This window comes from Priapulus caudatus, unplaced genomic scaffold (genome assembly GCF_000485595.1).
Source record: "Priapulus caudatus unplaced genomic scaffold, Priapulus_caudatus-5.0.1 Scaffold236, whole genome shotgun sequence".
In the NCBI taxonomy this organism is placed as follows: domain Eukaryota; kingdom Metazoa; phylum Priapulida; class Priapulimorpha; order Priapulimorphida; family Priapulidae; genus Priapulus; species Priapulus caudatus.
In genome coordinates, this window is record NW_014577297.1 from 212,908 (window position 1) to 228,383 (window position 15,476).

Sequence of the window (15,476 nt, forward strand, 5' to 3'; positions counted from 1 at the left end):
TGGCATTCCTCCGCAGAAAAGGATAGGGACACTTTGTAACCCTATCCTCTTGGGTTTGGGTTACATTATTGTATCTAATAGGGTCTATGTCCCCCAGGGTACGGCCGGAACGTACCCTGTGTACGGTCCGGTATACCGGAACGTACCCTGGTCACTATTTGATCATATGGTTAGGGTTAGGGAGTAGGCGTAGGCGACTCCCTATACTCGTTAGTGGAGTAGGCGAGGTACGGTCCGGCATATAATATAGTACCAGGGTACGTTCCGGTATACCGGACCGTACCCAGGATACGTTCCGGCAGTACCCCGGGGGACATAGACTCTCTCAGCGACAGTAACAGGGCCTAACAGCCACGGTAGGTTCGCTGTGACAAATTCAAAAACTTGTTTGTGTCATATATTATTTTATATATGACCGTTGCCGTAACATCGTCAGTTTTTCTTTTACTCTTTTATTACTTACATGTACAACTTGCATGGCATTCTCTTGATTCTGACGACTGTCCTAATAATTACTTGTTATTATATATCTACAACGTAATACTGCTGGTAGTACTACTACTACTAGTATTTACTGCTATAAAAACGTTATTATTGGGGAGCCAGATTGCTTTAGAAAAGCTTCTTTGACAATATAGCTCTAGAACTATAGCCCTCCGGCGGAGCGGAGCGGAGGGCTATAGTTCTAGAGCTGCTTTGACAATAGCTATAAGGCACTCAGGGTGTCTGTCCCTCACAATGTGAATTTTGACTGCATTTGCTGAAGTTAGACATTACTGTAGATTTTAATTATTGGAATTATTAACAGGTTTATTATTTTCCAATAAAAATTAAATCACCTAGCACAGACATTAACTATGGTACCTAAGCATGACATCCCAGAAAACTAAAAACTGAAAATTAAATTATTGGTATTGCCAGGAATTATTATTCAATATCAAATAATTAATAATGTTCAAATCATCATGTTGAGATAGTAATGAGAGCACGACTGTCCTGTTACACTATAGGCCTACAGGGCTTGAAGTTAGCCAAAATATTAACATGCCCACCCAAAATTTTAAACAGGCCGATACAAGTTTGCAGCCCTTAATGTTGTTCAATTTATTCCATTATTAATAAAAGTATTAGCTTTGTGTTTATTAGGCATACTCGTAATATTTCAATATTTCATTGCTATCAGTGGAGTTCTACTTGGTTTGACAGGAATTCTTGGAACATGATTTACTTCTTATAGTTACTAAGTAAAAGCTAGTCAGGAAATTGGTAAATATTGTTGATATAAAGGTAAGATAGGAAAAATTTTGAATAGGTCAAGTGGACTGATTATAGGGGGGTTGAACTGGCGGTTTAGGGGTTGAACCGACGACTGCCGGCAAAATAGCGCTAATTTCGCGCACTGCTATATGTATCTGCAAGTATCGTTACTATCTATAAACGAATGTAAGAATTTTGTTCAGAAATGTACGGTATCATATATTCCACGAAGCAGTGGGGTGAACTTGGGAATGAGAAGACATGATGCTGAGTGTCTGTTAGTGTCTCATTTAGCTACGTTTAGTCTCGTAAGTGTTTACGCATATTTGATAGGCTGTATGATGAACCAGTGTGGATTGAGAGTGTTATTCTGAGTCAGCAGAAACAGAAACCTAACCATTCCAAGAATGTAGGGCTCCCAAAACCATGCCTGAAATTACATCTTTGGGAACTCCCCTGCTGGGTATAAAAAGCCCTTATTGGTTCTTATTATAGATTAGAAATGCAACATTCCATGCAACACCAAACAGGATAAAAGGATTTGCTACTGAGAGAAAAAGAGAAAGTATCACTGTCAGAGATTAGGGGGGGGGGGAAGAAAGAAAGTGGAACAAATTGAGGGATGAAAGACTGTCGAGTAAGCAAGAAAGAGTAATAGGGAGAGAGATTGGTAGCAGATATAAGATATTAGAGCAGAGAGTAGGAAATTAATGTGGAAAGTTAAACTGTATGATGTGTCCTGTAAAAGGGAGAGGTGCAGTGAAAGAGAAAGGGCGTTGATGGTGGAGGCTGCGGATATCTAGGTCGTGTTGACGCGACTGAGCTTTCTACATAATATGATAGACATGCTGTCAGCTGTAGCCTGTGCAGAGCTGCAACTGCTTTGTGATTTCCGATCAATAAACTCCCTGATGCTACCCATGTAATTGCACATTTCTCAGCGTGGAATTCTACCCTTTAGGTTGCTTCAGCAGTAGGCCTACAGCTGCGAATAACTAGCAGTAGTTGGGATGTTGTTATGACTGGCAAGAACACGTGTTTTTTTGGCAGCTTGGTGCTCATATCCAATCTTTGAAAGGAACCAATGATGGAGTGATATACCGTGTTCGGAACTGAAAACCCTTCCTAATGAATGCGTTTCAGTTTATAATATTGCTATTGTGCAGCGTTACAACTTACAGGCTGCACCCTGGCAATAGCAGTGACTCAGACTTTAGACTGCCTAGAATAGATTGAGTGCGCGTGCTGCAGCACACGGGCACACCTGCCTCTCTAATATCCCAGTCAACAACCCCTGGTATGCTTGCCACGGCATGCCGGTGTGCTGCTGCTACCTGTACCTGTATGTGGTTATGGCACCAGTTCTGCAGGCTGCGGGTTTTACGCGCGCATGGCGTGTACTTTTGCTACACTCGCGTATGTAGTAGTTTTACACGCCCTCTCTGTGGTGTTACATTTGTGCAGAAGTACAGGCGTCAGGCAGCGCAGAGAGATATTCAATGTTATTTACTTAGCACTGTAACTGTCGCAGCAGTGAGCTTAGCAGTCAGAGCCAACTATTAACTATAGAACTATAGTTCTGTAATTCAGTCACAGGTACGAATGCGGCAGATAGTTTATTGGTCTATTCCCTGCTGGGTGCCTAGGGTGAACAATGTTTAATTAATTCGCACTTCTAGTGCTTGCACTACGTACCTAGTCCTGGATGTTTATCTATTTCCCTGTCAGTGTACCTACTAGTACTACCCATGAATCTGGCTCTAGTTTGTACAGATTTTGTGGCATTGCGGCCATAGTAAATAGAGCTAAGTATTGCAAACTCTTGTTTGTGGCCGAGGGGAGCTGCCACCATTTTTCCATTGCTGCGGAATTTTTTGCATGTGACCTTGAGCGTGGGGGGGCGGGAGCACTGGGCACGTGGCCAGCGATGCAGGTGGGCATGCAGGTAGGTCTGTGGTTGGTTTGATTCGAGCTGTGTGATGTTGTGTAGTCGGGCTTGGAGAAGGGTTGCCCTGGCGCGTGACTGACCGTGCCACGCGTACCTTACCAAACCCCCGAATGTCGTTGAGCACGATGTGCCGTGCGAAGGTACAGCAGTGAGAAATCACGAGTGTGGCATTATGTAGCATCTCGCTAATAGTCCTTGCCCACACCTTCAGTCTTCGCACTATCTTTGAGACTTGGTTCATGCGTGCGGCATCCCATTTCGCGAGCAGTCATTGGTTATCATGGCTGTTGATGGGGTACGATTAACTGAATGAACCATCGTGGCGAAACAATTTACTTATTATGGTGTTGTTATTAGATTACTTGATGAAATTGACTGTTTGTTTAAATTTACTTGATGATTTTTTATTGATGATTGATAAAATCTTATGTGATGTTTCCTATATCCAAGTGTGGTATATATATATATGTGACTTCTGTAACGAAGGCTTGGACAACTGTTTATGCAGTTATCCATTTTTGAGACAGTTTTATAACCGCAGTATATATATATGCATTCTCTAGCAATCACTCAAATGTGGAGTGGAAGTTGACATTTAGTTGCAACAAAAGATTGCTGCTGTTATTATTAGAGAATCGATTTAAGAGTTTTGCTTAGCAAAAGTGGAAAACTCGTATGTCGACATGGGAATCTCTTGGAAGTACCCGATATATGGTTGTGTTGCTAATACTAATAGTTAACAAATTTTGTTTCGCTGTTAGATTGTGTAGATTGCGTTGGCAAACTGTGTAACGTACAACCAACTGCTTACCCAGCCTGGCAACAGAGTCAGACTGAAGACAAAACATCTTCAGGAGTAGTACTTGACTATATGAGCAGAAACAACTGCATTCCTGCAGAACATTATTGTACTATGGGAAGGAACACCCAGTTCTAGAGACAGGTTTGCATCTGTGCAGAGTGTTATTATACTTTAGGAGGAGTACCCGACTGTTGACAGAGACTCGCATCTCTGGAGAGTATTATCTTACTCTGGTAGGAGTACTCCACTCTGTGGATAGAGACTTGCATTCCTGTAGGATATTATCATACTCTGAGAGGAGCACCCGACTCTATTCACAGCGACATGTATTACCACAAAGTGTTATTGTACTGTGGCGTTTGTACCCGTCCCTCTAGACAGAGATTTGCGTCCCTGCAGAGTATTATTGCACCACGATTCTACTAACAACTAAATTGCTATGAGGTGGATTACTTTACCTTGCAGGGAAATCTGTGTGATCTGTTAGCGAGTATGTAAGGGAAATGGAAGTGGGCAAGTAGGGGGGTCGGTATCCTGGTAGCAACTGTCGCCAGGATGTGGGCAGACACTGACACGTACCTACTTGCGCGCATGATGTTGCCGGGTGTGTGTGTGTGTCTTTGTGCTCTACCTGGTGTCCGTATGCGTGGGAGAACTAGGCTGTATATCCGATGATTTGAGTGTGTGAGCAAGTGGCAGACTTGCGAGTGCTGTGAAGTTGCCGCGCCACATTCTCGTTATGTAATCATCGCTGTTAATTTATCATTCACTTGTAGGCTGCGCATGGTTTAAAAAAACTCGGGCTGCGCTCTCGTTTGCAATCTGATAGTGCAACGCGTAAACATGCTCTAGATACACGCTGTAGTAAAAACAGAGACTCGAAAACGAGATAATATGACTCATCGGCTTGAAAATAAGCACTAGTGGATGTGCAGATGGCAGTTAACTCCACCATACTGGAGCGTAGAGCTTCTTATCAGTGGAAACAAGTATGGGGCAGGGTAAAAAATACACGGGAGCGATGAGCGATTCGCTCTTCAAACCTCCGAAATCGCTCCCGTGAGGCTCAAAATGGCTCCCGTAAAATTTTTGACGAGAGCTATTTTTCCCACAGACTTGAAAAAGAGCTCCCGTGAAAAAAAAGTAATTTTTCCCCTGGTATGGTGTAGTATCATGGTAGAGCTATTGTGTGGCCGGATATGTGGACAGATACGTCTAGGCCGACCAGTTTTTGAGACAAACGTCAGTACACATATTCTTTCGACGTCTGACCGTTTCTTGGACCTAGGCATCGTCATAAACATAAGTATGCATTGTATAGATATGTTCATGGTTATGGTCACGTATAAAAGGTCTTGCATGTATCTCGCACTCGTGCAAACAATGAACTAATGCAGGGGCGGCGCCAAGGTATTTTCTTAGGAGGGGGGGCGAAATTCAAACTGTAGACTCTGATACCGTGTGCGCTTGCACTGACGGGTGGGGTCCAGGGGATTCATGATTCATCAAGCTGCGTACGCAAAATATTTTGCGTAAATCTTGTGTACGCAATCGACGTTGCTTAGGTGCGATTTATCAACGCAGTTATTTAGTAAATTTGAGTACGATGTCGCGTATGCCAGCGAGGCCGTTTTAGGTGCGATTCATCAAGCTAAAATTTACGTAAACCTTTGCGTAACTTTACACGAGCTGACGAGGTGCCGTAAACCACTCGAAATTTCGGCAGGTGTTTCCAGCATACCGCAGCATGCATTATTTTATTGAGAAAACATTCTAAAATTACTACTCAACTAAAAATAAATAAATAATTACCATACTACAGACAGGCGGCGCCTTTGACGCTTCTTTTGTCATAGCTTGGCATTGTTTTCGTTATAAGCGAGTTCGTAGTTAGCCGTGTACGTTCACACGTCGTACGCACTTGTACGTGCACACGCATGCACTTGTACGTGCCCACGCACGCACGTGTACGTGCACACGCACTACTCAACTAAAAAAACAGGGGGTGCTGCAGCACCTCCAGCACTATGGAAGGGGATATGTGTCAAAATTCAAACGTTCAATTGATCGATTGATTGTTCAATTGAACAGTCAATTTAATCATTCAAACGTTCAATTGATCGATTGATTGTTCAATTGAACAGTCAATTTAATCATTCAAATGTTCAATTGATCGATTGATTGTTCAATTGAACAGCCAATAGACGAGCCTCGGCAATTGCTCGATTGACGAGCCTTGGCAATTGCTCGATAGACGAGCCTCGGCAATTGTTCCATTCCATGATTCAATACGCCTATTCAGTATTCGTGCCTTTGATTTGTCAATTCGTCAAATCGTCAATTCGGCGATTCAATTTGGCAATTCATTATTTAATTGCTCAATTGAACGTTTGAATGATTAAACGACTGTTCAATTAAACAATCAATCGATCGATTGAACGTTTGAATGATTAAATTGACTGTTCAATTGAACAATCAATCGATCAATTGAACGTTTGAATGATTAAATTGACTGTTCAATTGAACAATCAATCGATCAATTGATCGTTTGAATGATTAAACGACTGTTCAATTGAACAATCAATCGATCAATTGAACGTTTGAATTTTGACACATCCCCTCCCATACAGTACCCCCGGTTAGTAAACGGCACTAATGCGTAACGCGTAACGCTATGGGTTAGGGTTAGGATTAGGGTTCGGTTTAGGGTTAGCGACGTGGATATTCGTCCGAGTATCGTTGCGCATCACTACGAAAGGTTATACACCATAGATTAATTTGGGTACTATGACACGCGTATATAAGATTTAGTTGGTTTAGAGTTAGTGTTACGGTTAGGTTTGGGTTAGGTTGACTGTTTGTACTTGTGTGTATATTTTGCTCCGACGAATATCCACGCGTTCATAGGGGGGGCACCGCCCTCCCCCCTCCGTGACGCTGCGCCTGAATTGATGTCATGTGTTCACCCACAAGTGCGCGCACACACAGGGTGTCTTGTCATTCGTGCAATAGTATAATGCTATAGGTATTGTCACACATATTTTGAACTAATAAGTGTCATCTGTTCTCACACATGTACGAGAACAATGAATGCAATGTTGCAGGCACTCGCGCACACATGCACGCACATATATATTCGTGGATGTCCTGGCTGGGACTCATGGCTGAACATAGACACTATGCTATACAGAGCACTATAGGTGATATTATGCAGTCGCTGTGACTGTGATGTCATTCACACTGGGTGTGGGTGGAGGGTGTCTGCCATCTGTCATAGTAGAGCTTGAACACATGCTGAGAAACACACCCTGCTGGGTGTATTGATGCTTCCTTTTGCCTGCAACCAGAAACCCTAGCCATTTCATCTGTCAACAGCTGCACAGTGTTAAAATACTTGTGTACAGATATTGTGTGTGTGTCACTGTGTGGCTGTGAAGGAAAAGCATTGAAGTTGGGCAAGTTGTATATATACAGAACTTTAAAATTGTATATGGGTAGCAGATGTGTGTGCATGCATGCATGTCTGGCAGGGTGGGTGTGTCTATCTATAGATCTGCGTGTGTGCATTGGTGCTTGTCTGGGTGGGTGTGCGCACGTGCGTGCATGTGCGTGCATGCATGCATGTCTGGCAGGGTGGGTGTGTCTATCTATAGATCTGCGTGTGTGCATTGGTGCTTGTCTGGGTGGGTGTGCGCACGTGCGTGCATGTGCGTGCATGCATGCATGTCTGGATGGGGACTGATGGGTGTGCACGTGTGCTTGGGTGTGGGGTAATGCTATCCCCCGGGGCGTGGAGGGAGGTGACTGCAACGTGGCAGCACTAGTGTTGGGATAGTGTTAGGATTAGGGTTAGGGTCAGGGTTAGGGTTAGGGTTAGGATTAGGATTAGGGTTAGGGTTAGGGTTAGGGTTAGGATTAGGGTTAGGGTTAAGGTTTTTGCATCATGATATCTGTCCCCACACCATAGATTAATTTTTGTGGATCACAATGCCTATATATAGCGCGGCGATACATACATATTTAGTGTGATGGTTAGTGTTGGCGGTGTTGGAGTGAGGGTTACCGTTAGGTTTAACGTTTTGAACGTCATCGTCAACGTTATCACGTGACCTCCCTCCACGCCCGGGGGATAGCAACACCCCTTGGGTGTGCGTCTGGGTGGGTGTTTATGCGTGCACGTGTGCGTGGGCGTATGTCTGGGTGGGTGTTTAATCTGTTTATCTGTGCACGTGTGTTTGAATTATGTGGATTTATCAAATCAATGCAAAAAATTATTCATTTAGAAGTCGTAGGGGAAGTTGTGCCGAGATCAAGATAAACACAGCTTGTGAATTATGATTCTTATCCAAGTATATCCTGTAAGATTTCTCTGTACAGGCCAGCAGAAACATCCTGTCCTATATATCGAAAAGCTCCATTCATGATTTTATTCACGTATTTGAAGTTCGTGCCGTGGCCCCGAAAACATTCGTCTTATGCTCACGTCAGCACCACGTGAGCTAAATGAATTGTGAAGTTTTCTCGTGAAAAGATTATTATAGTTTAGAAGTATCCTGCTTATAACAAGCACGTTGGTATTTGTCCTGTCTTCTCAATGCACGCTCATTGGGGGAAATCTGAATTCCGTATTCCGCCCCCTTCCTGTAGGCGCTGCTCTTTTATACTCGGTGCGGGAAAAACCTCGCGAAATTACAATTTCCCACAAAAATATCCCCCAGCTCGACATTTGCATAATTTGTCAACCGCAGCTTCCATTGTCGTTTCCCCGCAGAGCGAAACGGAAATCCAAGATGGCTTCCATGAAAAATGCACCAAAACCGGCGGCGGACATTAAGGACGAGCTGCAGCAGTTTGACTCGAAGAAGCTGACGCACACACAGACGGTCGAGAAGTCGGCACTCACGCACGACTCGATCATGTACGGCGTCTCACACTACGACAAGGAGAAGCTGACACACACGGAGGTGCAGGAGAAGGTCGTGCTTCCCGACAAGGAAGGTAGGTGTCTTCCCCCCTGCGCGCGCGTGCCGGGTGGAACTGGATGTCGCAACTGGCATGCCTGCCGGGCGGTGGTAGACCGGGAGCTTGCGTGGATCGGGGGAAAATTCGCAGGAGTGAACTTGTGTTGGGTGGAGATTCTATTTGCGTTAACAGCAACTTCAAAAGTATCTCAACCTCGAATCCGAATGTGTCTGATGATTGGAAGTCTCGTGCCAATTTCTGTAGATTAAGATAAAGATCCAAGTGCCACTTAACTTAACTTCCACTTAGAATATACTGCACTGCTTTGTGCCGTGGTGCTTTGTGAGCGAGATGTGTGACTTATTGCAACGCTCTCACGTAATTCAATTCCAAAGTGTGCTTACGAGATGACTTATATATGTTCTTGATATTGGAGATTCGAAGCATCTTCGCTTGCTCATCAACCATATCGTTTGGTTTGGGCGTGTGGTAATGGCTTTGCAAACTGGTTAGTCGTAGCTTGACAAATAAAACCATTTCTCATCGTCGATTGAAGATGCCGACGTTTATCTTTTGATAGCATTATGACAGGCGCGTCTTATCCTCCACGTTTTTTTGCGTACTTCAAAAACCTGATTATCGTATTTTGGAGTTTTGAGGTTGAGAAACTTTGAGTTAACAGTTGCTGTAGTCAGACGCAGTGGTATGTGGCGTGCAACTCCCTTTGTGTACGTACACAAACGCATGAAAATAGTTTGCAGACAAGGGAGGCAGGGATGGATCGAATGTTTATAGGTGGGCCGCGCAATTGTGCGGCACTGCATGGTTTGCTGTGTGCTTTGTCTGGATCTAACATTTGGCATTTGCCTGCAAGATTATCTTTTTTATTCGCAAAAAAAATTCATAATCCCAAAACAGCAGTCAAATATCATCTGGGAGGCTACATGTTTATAAAATGTTTTTGTTGCGTAGAACCGTCCAAATACGCTGCTATTATGTTTGCGTGCCAATAGCATCACGTTCAGATTATCATTTTGTGATAAGAAAATTGCTAGTTGATTAAATTTGCCATAAACCGGCAGCCCGTATGATCGATTTCCGACTGATTAACTTGCCGAAAATTGTGAGAGATCCCTCCAAATACAGTCTAGCGCATGAGTACAAATCTAAAATGCATGTATACGTAAATTCTAATAACAAACCTAACAAACAGGAAAATCCAATGAGTTATGCTACTTGTAACTTTGGCTCCTCCTAGTATGAACGCATGTGTAGATACTATAAACTCTACACATACGTTCATGCTCTCCCTTCTCGTCTGCTCATCCCTAGGCTAAAACCAAGATGACTATTACTGGCGTCATCGACGGTTGTTTTCCTTCGATAACAAGCAAAAAAACAGAGACGATAACAGCAATGTTTAGCGCAGATTTGCATGCCGTTCTCCTCGCATGTTCTTCTCTCTCTCTCTTGCTTGCTCGCTCGCTGTCTCCGCTCGTCCGTCCGTCTCACAGACGTCGCGCAGGAGAAGACTCACATGAACCTGCTGGAGGGCGTAGCGAGCTTTGACAAGGGCTCGATGAAGCACGCCGCGACGCAGGAGAAGACGTCGCTGCCACACGACAGCGCTCTCATCGGCGTCAAGGGCTTCAACAAGGCCAAGCTGCACCACGCAGACACCAACGAGAAGTCCGTGCTGCCGATGCCTCAGGTAATCGCGGTCGTGGCGACAGCTGAGATGTCTGTGCTGCCCGACGCCTCAGGTAATCGCGGTCGCCGTGGCGACAAACGAGAAGTCCATGCTGCCCGACACCTCGGGTAATCGCGGTCGCCGTGGCGACAAACGAGAAGTCCATGCCGCCCGACACCTCGGGTAATCGCGGTCGCCGTGGCAGACGAACGAGAAAGTCCATGCCGCACGACACTCTGTAATGCGGTCGCCGTGGCGACAAACGAGAAGACCATGCCGCCCGACACCTCGGTAATCGCGGTAACCACGGCAACAGCTGAGATGTCTGTGCTGTCCGTCAGAAACTCGTAGGTAACGTCGCCACGGCAACATTGGCCAACACTGCAATATCGCATATGCGGTGTGCCGCATTGCCCGAAAGACGCATCGCCGTGGCGTTTCCCGTTCTGGCAAAGGATGTCACATTGTTTTTGGGGGCAGACATGCGTATCGTATCCGCGAAAAGGTCTGCTTGCTTGACTGATTTCTACTTGGGTGCCCAGATAAGCATCGTGCTCCTGTACTCGCATGCGCGGCGTGTTGGCCATGCCGAGGGTTCTAGCATTGTGTCCACTAACAAATGTGGCTGTGTGTCATGACGTGTGGCAATATGCTAACAAGCAGTAACAACTGTCCACGTGCGTTTCCTAGCTCGGGGTTTATCGGAACCTTTTGGTGAGTTATCGATAAGATTATCGCACCATGGTGTGGAGTGATAAGCTCAGCAAACCCACAGGGGTACACGGTGGAGTGGAATCAGGCCTCCACTTTACATGTGACTTAGGATAAAGCCTAGCGGTATGCCGAGCGATAGTGCCAAGCTGACGCTAATGTGCGTGTGTTTGTCAATATGTCAGTTTGGAAGTCCAGTAGCAATCCTGTAAGGTGCGTGCACGTTATCTGAAAAATTTTAGCACGTGAGGGTTACAGTACATGGACATGTGTACTAAGCTTATAGCTTGTATTGGAGTTATCAAATGTTTGTATAATGGATGGGTGGGTGGTACTACGAACGTCAAGGTGCGACTATTGCCTCACCGAATGCCCTTTGCTACTTATCGAGATATCATTTTGCTACAGCATAGAAGCGGAGCGAGAGCCTACGATAATTCATCAAAGGGCATCGAGCTTTTCGATGCGAAACAGCTGAAGCAAGTGAAACTCAGGAGAAGAAACCAGCTAGCACCCAAGGAGGTGAGTCAGTTGTATCAAGCCGAGCTGTGGGGGCCGGGCAAGCGGGCTGGCGCTGGGCTTGTGCTGTAGTCATAATTTCATGGACACATCTAAGCGAATTTTTGATCAGGGGAAAGGCACAAGGTTGCGAAGTTAATTAATAAACTAATGACGAAATCCCACCAGTTACGGGTTCAGAACAGAGTACTAATGTTAATTAACAGAACATTATTCGAAAATTATTTCATTCTGCAAATTAAAGCAGGCTTTTTTCTATTGGCAGTTCCGAACAAGAACGAAAGGCCTAAGTTCCATTCCAGAAATTCACACAAAACATATATCTCAGTTGGAGGCGTAATCGAGGAGGCGAGCGACATTGACGCCTAAAACACACACTACACCACTTCCACACTAAACTTACGCCTTCCCCGCAAACATTCGTCCCAGACAGCACGAGCCCAAAATGTAATAGCGGATGACTATCTCGGGTCTAATTAAATTCCCGAAACGTTACGCGTTCGCTGGCTGAGAGAACACAGTGTGTGTGTGATTCGAAGGCCACCACAGCTGCGCGGTGTGAGATACTAGAACGCCAGTTTCAGCATTCTAGCTGCTTCAATATGCATATTTTTCTAGTGGCGTTTCCATAGCTGCCCGCCGTTTCTGCTGAATTGCCATAATGCATTGTTGTGTGCTATAATTTCGAATTTATGCGTCTGCTTTCTAGTATGGCATATTTTTCTAGTGCGTTTACTAAGCGCGCCCTTGCCTTCTCTTGTATGATAGTGTGTATCCTCAATAACTACTCTATTTTTGCTATTTATGTCCGTATGCACTGTAAGAAAATTATCAAGCATCAACATACATTGTGATTATATTGTGATGAAAAAGTATTGAAAATTGTTAACAATCTTCTGATATGTTGCTGAATTCTCCGTTTTGGAGAGCAGACAATTTCTCCCCAGAATGCAAATAGCATGCAGGGTATTTTAATAAGCAATGTTACACTGGACATACTGGCTATTCCTTTATAATCATAAAAAATGTGTACTAGGTGGCAATGCTGTTCATCTGTTACATTTCAGCTTTCTGATGTTGAAGCGTGAGACGATAATACATGTAAGTGGACACAGAGGTGATTGTATTAGCTGTAAAGGTTTCCGTACGCCTCAAAATGCGTCTGTGCATGAGATGCAACAATCGCACCGCCACTGTAATCATTCCACCCACAACATGAACATGGAACCATGGGGACACGTATACATTGCCTAGATTGATTATTCTTTCTAAAAAAACAGCCACACAAAGCCACGTTCGTCCTCATGTTGTTTTTTTCGCGGTTCATTGATTCCTCTGCTTCCTTGGCAGTGCTGATTGCTTGTATTGTAGTCTCCCTCTCCCACGTTCTCTGGCACGCTGAATCCGCAGCACCTAAAAACGCGCAAATGACACACACAACACCTGTCAGTATTCTGACAGACAATGCCATACAAGTAGACTTCCAACGAGCAGCTCGGCCAGTGAAATGCCATCAGTGAGAGGTGGGGGGTGTATCGTGCAATGAACATGTGATTCACGTTTGGGTCAATGTCACAAACACTCGTTAGGTTACAGTTGAAACACGTTGGGCCAGCCCAAGCAGCCGATCACGTATAGTCCCCTGCTCAATGAATTCGGCTGGCAACTTCAAAGTTTCCAGGAAACATCCCCCTCTCCAGCATCGCAGATGGTCGGATGTGCGAGCGCCGGGACGCACGGCAGGACAAAATCGTATCAGGGCGGTGAAAGTCGATTTACACAACGAGTGCAGTGACGTCGGTCGCAAGCGGAACGGCATCGCGAGTGTCCGTACCGCGCGCGTGCTAATCCCATCGCTACGTAGGCACGCGCACGGCAGCCCGCGCCTACAAATACCTCCGATCATCATCGATGTGGGGTGAAGGCGACAGTCGCGGTAGTAGTCGCGTGACTCTGTTAACTGCGCTCTGACGCCGGCACCGTACCGGGTATTGCGCTCTGCGCGTTAGGAGCCCTAGTTTCCCCAGTTAATCCACCGTGCACTCGTCTGCCTCCACACCACTTATCACTGCATTGCTTTCGAAGGCAGGCGCCGAAATGATGTAGACCCCCGGCAAAATCGATGTCACCACATACAACACGAGACCGCCAAGACAGAGAGCTTCATCGAGGTCACAGACGTATAAAATTTTTTTAACAGTCTTCGAAGAATGGGTGAAAGATTCCGTCCGGGCGTGCTGGGTTCGTCAAATTTTAACACCGGGAATTTGCCATAGGGCTAGTTTGGCAAGCTCGCTCATAGCACTTGTGGGGCAGTAGAATGGTGTGGCGGAGCGTGGAGAGCAGGGCGGTGGGTGGGGCGGAGCGTGGAGGCATGCAGAGCGTGGGCGGAGCGTGGAGGCATGCAGAGCGTGGGGCGGAGCGTGGAGGCAGGGCGGTGGGTGGGCGGAGCGTGAGGCATGCCCGGAGTGTGGCGAGCGTGGAGGCAGGGCGGTGGTGGGGTGGAAGCGTGTAGGCAGGCTGCGTGGTGGTGCGGAGCGTGGAGGCATGCAAGCGCGGCGCGGAGCGTGGTAGGCAGGGCGGTTGGGTGGCGGCGAGGCTGAGGCAGGCGCGTGGGTGGAAGCGGACGTGAGGCATGGGCGGTGGCCGGTGGCGGGCATGGCAGGCAGGGAGCGGTGGCGGGACTCACCGCGGACTGGCACGAGGCTGGCAATGCTGCACTTTCTGTGGGCTGGATTTTGGTGCTGTCGATGCTGATGCGCACGTGACGCGGTCAAACACGTGAACGTCACAGCCGGCCGCCGTCATCGTGTTGTCCTGGCAATGAAACAGAGAGGAATGAATACCTCGCGAGACACGGCAACGCACGCGAAGCTCCGCTGCCAAAAAGTGGTGCCAACGTTGTGCATGTAGTTACGATATAGTAAATGTGAAATTTATACGGTAATGCCTATCAAATATTTAAATATATTTATTATGGGATAAATAGAAAATGATGTTTCATAGATGCGATGCAATTCTTGATCTGGTACTGGGCATGTGTGCCTGTGGCAGGCAGGCACCGTATGTGTGCAACACGTGCTGCGCTGCGTGCGTGCGTGTGCATAGGGCATGTCAGCTGGGTTTGTTAAAATAGCATCCAAGTACCTTAAGTGTAACAGTTGATGTACCCCCAAAAGCTTTAACTAGAGGTTTTATTGGTATGACCCGTTTTTAGCCTTACAAAACGAGGCCTAGCCGTTAAATAATTACCTATTATTTGTTGTAACCTAACAAAAGCATTTCAATGTTTTTTATTGGATGTAGATACCGCTCCCCACGCATTTCCGCGCATAGAGTGCAGAAAATGATAAATTCACGAGAGAATTAGGCAAAAAACAACATCGTTACTAATCTGGTGAGAGCCAGCAGAAGGAGTCATGTCCGTGAGAACTACCACAGAGTTCGTGCTCGAACCAAAGCAGAGCAAAATGGGCTTTGCGCGATTTGTTGTAGTCGTCGTGTGCAATCACGCAATAACAAAGATTGCATTGGTTGTTTATTCACGCCTCCGTCATTTTTCAGTATCCTCTAATGTGGGCATATTG

General features: G+C 45.8%; 1 protein-coding gene across 1 annotated transcript in view; it reads left to right on the forward strand.

Annotated features, from left to right (window-relative positions):
* Positions 1-8,184: 8,184 nt before the first annotated feature.
* Positions 8,185-15,476, forward strand: part of LOC106807827 — a 10,546-nt gene continuing 3,254 nt past the window's right edge. Inside the window, exons 1-3 of the mRNA XM_014810292.1 lie at positions 8,185-8,207; positions 8,779-9,005; positions 10,484-10,732. Coding sequence (XP_014665778.1) covers positions 8,200-8,207; positions 8,779-9,005; positions 10,484-10,732 — 484 coding nt within the window. The 5' untranslated portion in view covers positions 8,185-8,199. The remainder of the gene's footprint in view (positions 8,208-8,778; positions 9,006-10,483; positions 10,733-15,476) is intronic.